The sequence below is a fragment of the Populus trichocarpa genome, chromosome 15 (genome assembly GCF_000002775.5).
Source record: "Populus trichocarpa isolate Nisqually-1 chromosome 15, P.trichocarpa_v4.1, whole genome shotgun sequence".
In the NCBI taxonomy this organism is placed as follows: Eukaryota; Viridiplantae; Streptophyta; class Magnoliopsida; order Malpighiales; family Salicaceae; genus Populus; species Populus trichocarpa.
In genome coordinates, this window is record NC_037299.2 from 4583138 (window position 1) to 4590195 (window position 7058).

Sequence of the window (7058 nt, forward strand, 5' to 3'; positions counted from 1 at the left end):
GATATGATCCATCATGTTCTTCCCAACAGGCATTCGAGACTCTAGAAAAAAAAAAGACGATGAAAATGGATCAGCCCCTGTTAACAGAGGAAGTGCACCAGTCGCACAAGCAGTCCTGGAAAAGCTAGGGTCAGAACTTGGGGGGTGACGAAGGACCCATTCTTTGTTATGCCAGATTTTAATCAGTATAAGTGCACCAACAATCACAGTTACAGTCCAGTGACAGCCCCCATGATAATCCATCCTGTTCATCCCAACAGGCATTCGAGACTCCAGAAAACAAAGAAGAAGATGAAAATGGATCAGCCCCTGTTAATAGAGAAAGTGCACCAATCGCACAGGCAGACCTGAAAAAGCTAGGGTCAGACTTGGGGGGGATGACGAAGGACACACAATAAAGGATATTGGTGAGTGGGGATGGATTCGATGAACTTGGAAAGGAAGAAAAGCCAAGCAGAGTGAATTAATTCACACTGCAATGTTCACGTGAACAGTAAAAAAATTAAATTTTTTTATTTTTAATTGTGTTTTATTAAAAAAACTAGTGTTTAACATTATTCAATGACACTACATAAATTAGAAGGAGATCGCATCATAGTGTAGCATTTGTAGAATTTGATCGTAATCTCAATTTTGTTCCTAATGATATTTTACCTAATTTTATTGTACGCTCAAAAAACCATGAAAACTGTAGTTCTTGTCGGATGAATTTCGTATCATATAAAGTATTATTTATTTCATGATATAATAGCAGTAGTTAAATTTACAATATTTAAATTAAAAACTATCAATATTAATATATATCTTTTTTAGTTATTTTATAACCTCAATTTAAAAGGCATTTTTAACCAAACACATTAAAATATTTTTTGTCCAACCTCAATTTCAACTACAGTTTTAACCAAACATATATAAATACCAAACCAACCTCAACTAAAAATGATTTTTATAAAATAACTTTTTCAAACCACAACCACAAAAATTACCACAATACTAGACACACTTGCCCCATATAGCCTAAATGTAATATATTTCTCATGGAATACATTTATTTTTGATTTTAGAATTAATCGATCAATTTGTTCTTACATATCTTACACAATTTCTTCAACTGGTCCTCACAAGAGGCTAAACAAACATGTAAGCAAAATCAATCAACCACAGGTCAATATTAGTTCTAAATACTTTTGATTTCCTTTTATATTCTTATTTTTTATCCAAATTCATTGAATTCCCTTTTTTATTTTATTTTAGGCTTAATTTTTCTTATGTCTTTTCCTTTTTCCGATATCTTTCCAAAAATGAATTTAAAGATTCTCAATTTTAAAGTTTAGTATCTCTTTTTTTCATAATAATCTTTATCCTTTTTTGTTTGTATTTGTAGCGTTCATTTAATCGATCTATTTTTGAGAGTCCGTACGTTACATGAACTTATATTTGAGATATTTTCTTGTTTAATTTTTCAAAATCATCAAAAGATTTTTTTCTTGAAGGATATTTTGGGTTTCATAAGTGATAGGAGGACCTATTGCTGATTAATTAATTTTAGGGCTAATGATGACTGATTAAGAAAACCGCCACTACATACAATTCCATCAATTAGATAATTTTTGCAAGTTAATACTTTCTTAAAAGAAATTTGTAATTATGATGCCTCCGACGCGTCGTGGAAAATGCCCTCGAATAGGCAAGGAAGAGTAGCTAGGGTTGAAGAGATATTTACTCGAGCTGTGATCCGGTCATCAGAGGCAAAAAAGCTATCCATAAATTCAATATTAATTTTCGAAAGCAGTCTATCTGTCTCGCATGATTTTCTGTTGTTTTATTCTAAGCCAATCATGCTTTGCTCCAATCCTTTTCGATGGCTTGACAAAAAATAACTTCATTGAATGAGTTAGGTCTTGCTTAATTGTCAAACTTTAGCCATGAAAATGCTGGGATTTTCTGTCAATGAAAGCATAGAAAAGGGGGCAAATCAATGAAAAAACTACTAGAATAAGAAAGTTCCATATTTGTTCTTGAGCTAAGAAAACGTCGAACAAAATCTCTATGTTGGCTGAGGGCTTCAATGAAGAAAAAAATATCCCTCTTGGTTAACCCTAGGAACCTAACCTTCTAGAGCACACAATTAACTGCATGTCCTCGTGCCAAACACGCATCCCACGTGCGATGAGAACACAAAATCATTTAATTCTAACTAGTTAAACCTAGCCTAGCTAGCTAGGAAGCTGTAGGCTTGGACGAGTGAAATCTTATGGAAGGGGGTGGAAAGGGTTGAATCATTGATACATGAAAAGTCTTTAGTGGAAAGAGTTCAGTTCATCATTTATTTGTAATTCCATTGATAGCATATATAACTCATCATGCTGACTCCAACAAACAAATGGTTGTTATCATAGTTTAATATGTTATACAGCTAATTGGTTGATTAGATGTGGTATTATTATATTTATGTAAATATATATTTATTATTAATAGAAGTTTAATTTATCTTAGATTAATGAATCTAAAGTAAAGATAACGTTCATGGGACAAAAATACTTTGCAAAGAATATTATAAAGTTGTTATAATTATAGGATTCTTATTGCATCAAAACATTGTTTCTAAAATGTTTCATCGTCAATGCTCTCTTAAATATTGGATATTTACTAGAGCCGTAGAGACTAGTACATATTATGTTCTTTCCTTTATAAAAGGAAGCAGTTGTTCTTATAATTAAGCTGAAGTATAAGGTATATATAAAACTAATATTTAGGTGTTTGTTATAAAACATGTACACTGAACTAACTCACATGAAAATTCAATATAGAGAGATCTAATATATCTATGGAAAGGTTCACGTGATAGTTGTGTAAATGATCCTTAGATTTAAGATCACTAAGTCATCTTATATAGAGAATGTTATGATTTGATCTTGTTACATGTTATTTTAATCAAATTAACGAAAATATAAATATTGGGTATAGCATGAACTATATGAAGATACTTGAGTTATCAAGAGAGGATTTATCACCCTAGGTTAACTAGAGAAAATGTTTCATACGTTCTCAAATAATATTGACTAAGAAATCATTGGTCAAGGTGGAATGAAATTTGAAAAGAGTTTTAAATCTTATTCAAACGATCAATGACTATTATGTAAAGAACAAACATGATTTAACATGACAGACATACTCCATGCTTTAATGTTAAATCAAAATATTATTTATGAAATGATATTAATTACACTGAAAAACCTGTCACTGAAAGATTAAGTCAAACCAATAATGACTTTTCTAATATTTGGGGGATCATGACATGTTGTTAGACGAAACACCTTATCTTCAAATATAAATTAATCAATTGTTGAATTAATAATAAATCAATTTATTTAATTCTATTTAATTATAATTATAATTTATATTTAGGTCAACATATTAGGAACATAATGGGTCACACACGTTAAGAACCATTAGTAAGAAATTAAACTATGATGATTTAATTAAGTATGATTTAATTAAAATATATTTTAGAAATTAAGGACTAGAATATAATTAATACAGGGATTATATTTCTAAACCTAAAAAAATTAAGTAAGGACATAATTAATTAAATTTCTAAAATTATCCTTAAATAATATAAGGATATTATTTAAGGGACAAATATATATTTTTCTATTTATAGGGTTTTTAGGATTCCCTATAAATATATAGCTAAGCTTTAATATTTTGTAAGTGAAAAGGAAGGAGTGGTAGTCTGTAAGACAGAAAAACTATGTAAACACAATATTATAGCTAGCACTCTATACATAGCAATCACTTTCTTCTAAATATAGATCTAGGAGATTTTTCATGGGTGGTTCGTGTCGATTACTGGTGGAGGCCAGACAATTTGACGGCTTATGGTTTGCAATAACTTTGTTTCGTAATTTGACACTCTATACGGCTTATGGATCTTAAGGACTCCCGAATAATTTTATTTCGTAATTTTCATTGCGTGTATAATATTTGAGAACCCATCATGTGATTCATTAGAAAATTAGAAAATGGAGGACGTGGATTTATGTAATGGGAAAGAATCTGTAGTGGAAGTTTGTCACATTGAAATGAAAAATTGTAAGATAATTGAGCAGATTGGTCGTTCTGATGTGCCATATCTGCATAGACCACTTAGAAAATGCTCTCACTCAGTATGCATCAATAGTTTGATATTCCCATTTTATGTCCAAATGCACTTACTAGTAATTATAATGGAGGTTACATATGACAATATTGTGTGTGTGGGGGTGATGATAACTATCATTTTGCTAATAGAAAAGGAAAATAAAAAGAAAAGAAAAAGAAATGCCAGCTGAAACTAGCTATCAATAGGGCCATGGTATATGAATTTGTACATGTATATGACCCATACTAAATAATATATACTGATTTGTCTATAGAAAAAAAAATATATATATATATATATTCCTCAGCACTTTCTCACAAAGTTCATGTCATTATCTAGTACTCTTTCTTTTGCAACACCTTTTTTCATTATCTGAGCTCCAAGAAATTATAGCAATGAAGAAGGTTCAAAAAAATTTCTCCACTTTTGCTCATCAACTTTTTCATGTACTCCTCTGTTATGGACCCATATTATTATTTGATATATTACGGGACCCACTCAGGAACACAATCAACGAAGCTGGACTCTCCATGCGGCCCCTCAAACAGTTTCTCTTTTTCATTTTTTCAAATTAAGAAATTAAAAGGAATTAGGTTTAAAAAAATGGGATTACCTAGCTGCAGGCATTTTGTTGAGCTAAATGCTAGTTACTAAGAATTATGAGCACTTCATAAGCTCTTAATGGAGTTACCTAGCTTGTGGCGGGCATCATCAGCGTTTAGTCACACACCACATAGAAGATTATACTTAAAATCTATTTGTCTGCTCCAAACAAGCAAGGCATGGAGGCAGGCACTTCGAGACGACTACAACAAAAATAATTTCAGCATCCAAACAAATTCAATTCCAATAGAAGGAAGATCCTAGTCACAACAGATAAGATTGAATCTCAGTCCAACTTACAAATGCATTATAAATTAAATAATTATGGATTCTATTTTCACATGACAGAAAAAATGTTTTTTTTTAAAAAAAAAATGAATTCTAAATCAAGAGTATAATAGTTAAGATTGTTAATTTAATTCAATTATATAAAACACTTCAAGGATTGGATTTTCTAATCCCACACGCTATAAATACAAGCCTCGACTCTCATTATATAAAACAACCATTTGGCTGATCTCCCTAAGACGAAGCTTCATGATAAATAAATAAAAAATCTCATGGCTGATTTCACAGTAGATTTGCAAAGCTTTAAGCCCCCATTTCCTTTCTTAGATATTGATGCAAGCATGGCAGCAATAAACCAATTCACAGAAGTAAACCAGGCTATCCAGCTAGACAATCCAATAATGAATAATTTTCACAGTTTCACGCCTTTCACTAGTAACAACTTCTTTAGCCATCAAGCACCAGAATTCCCTGGAAACTTTGCAGGGAGTTTTCTTCCTGGTAGTTTCCATCAAAATGACCAAAATGTTATGCCTGTTTCTCAGACTTTCACCATACCTGCAAAGGAAAGTGAATTCCAAGAAAGCAAGAGAAGAGCAATGGATGTGTCTGAAAGCAGTTGTATGAACTCATATCCTCGAGTTTCTGAAAGCGGGAGTAAAAAGAGAAAAGTAATAATCAAATGAACTGTTCAACTTCTTCCTCTCTGGTTCTTGTTTAATTTTTGAGTTTGCTTTTTGTTTATTTGTTGGATAATAGCATCTTATGAGTTGATTCTGGTTTTTTGTGATCACAGAGCTCAAGAAGAGGAAAGAGAGTGAAAAGCAATGAGGAGGAGGAGGAGAAAACAAGAGAAGTTGTTCATGTTAGAGCTAGAAGAGGTCAAGCCACTGACAGCCATAGTTTAGCAGAAAGGGTACATTTACATACTTTTCAAACGCTCAAAAAACAATTTTGATAATTCATTTTATGTTGACCATTATGGGAAATGATGAATTTGGTTGATGAACCACAGGTTAGAAGAGGAAAGATCAATGAGAGACTAAGATGCTTGCAGGATATAGTCCCAGGCTGCTACAAGGTCAATATTTTATTTCCAGTTGAAAAATAAATCTTCTTGCTAATTTTATCTATTTGGTTGGTTTTCTACACAGACCATGGGCATGGCAGTAATGTTGGATGAGATAATTAATTATGTCCAGTCCTTGCAAAATCAAGTTGAGGCGAGTTGACTCTTCAAAGTTCATAGCAAAACATATGCTACTGTCAAAAGTTGCCTTTATCACTATCCTGACACTGACAAATATCTTCTCTCGGTTTTTCAACTCAGTTTCTGTCTATGAAGCTCACTGCAGCAAGCACGTTTTATGACTTCAATGCAGAGACAGAAGCCATTGAAACAGTGCAGGTGCTTAAATATTTTATCATAGTCTTCTTATGCTTATAATACAATTAAATGTTGAATGTAATAAAAATTTCAGAGGGCAAAAGCACAAGAGACAAAAGAGTTACAAAGAGCAATGAGAGAAGGATCCGGAGGACTTGCACAGTCCCACTCATCATGGCCCCTTTGACTTTAATTTTTGGATGCTATTCCTTACTGCCATACATCACAAGAAGATGCTCTATATTTCCAAAATATTTTTTAATGTATCAAAATTAGATCCCTAGCAATGTATGTGTAATCGTTCAATATGACTCAAACTTGTTTGGGAATACAATTTTACTGGCAGAATCCTTCTTGACTCGTTTCTTTTCCTTAGCTTGTATATCTTTGATTTTGCAATTTTCCCTTTTTTTTGTTTGCCCAATGGATACTGTTTATTGCAATGCATGCGGACGGCCACTAGAGCTTCACCAAATTAGATGAAGACAGAGAATTTAAGAAAATTTTCGTCTATAACCATCTTCCACCGTCAAAGCAAAGCGTGGAGTCTAACCTAAAAGGCAACATAAAGTGTGAGGGTACTGCCGCTCGGTCCTCAAAAATAAAGATTTTGCTCAAACGTGGGTGGCGAGTCTG

At 32.4% G+C, this 7058-nt stretch overlaps 1 protein-coding gene across 1 annotated transcript; it reads left to right on the forward strand.

Moving 5' to 3' along the window:
* Positions 1 to 5186: 5186 nt before the first annotated feature.
* LOC18105544 (transcription factor BEE 3) lies at positions 5187 to 6780 on the forward strand. The gene is made up of 6 exons (XM_006374117.3): positions 5187 to 5706; positions 5832 to 5951; positions 6051 to 6116; positions 6190 to 6258; positions 6366 to 6443; positions 6517 to 6780. The coding sequence occupies exons 1-6, from the start codon at positions 5308 to 5310 to the stop codon at positions 6607 to 6609; spliced, it is 825 nt and encodes a 274-aa protein (XP_006374179.2). The 5' UTR covers positions 5187 to 5307; the 3' UTR covers positions 6610 to 6780.
* The last annotated feature ends 278 nt before the right edge of the window (positions 6781 to 7058 follow it).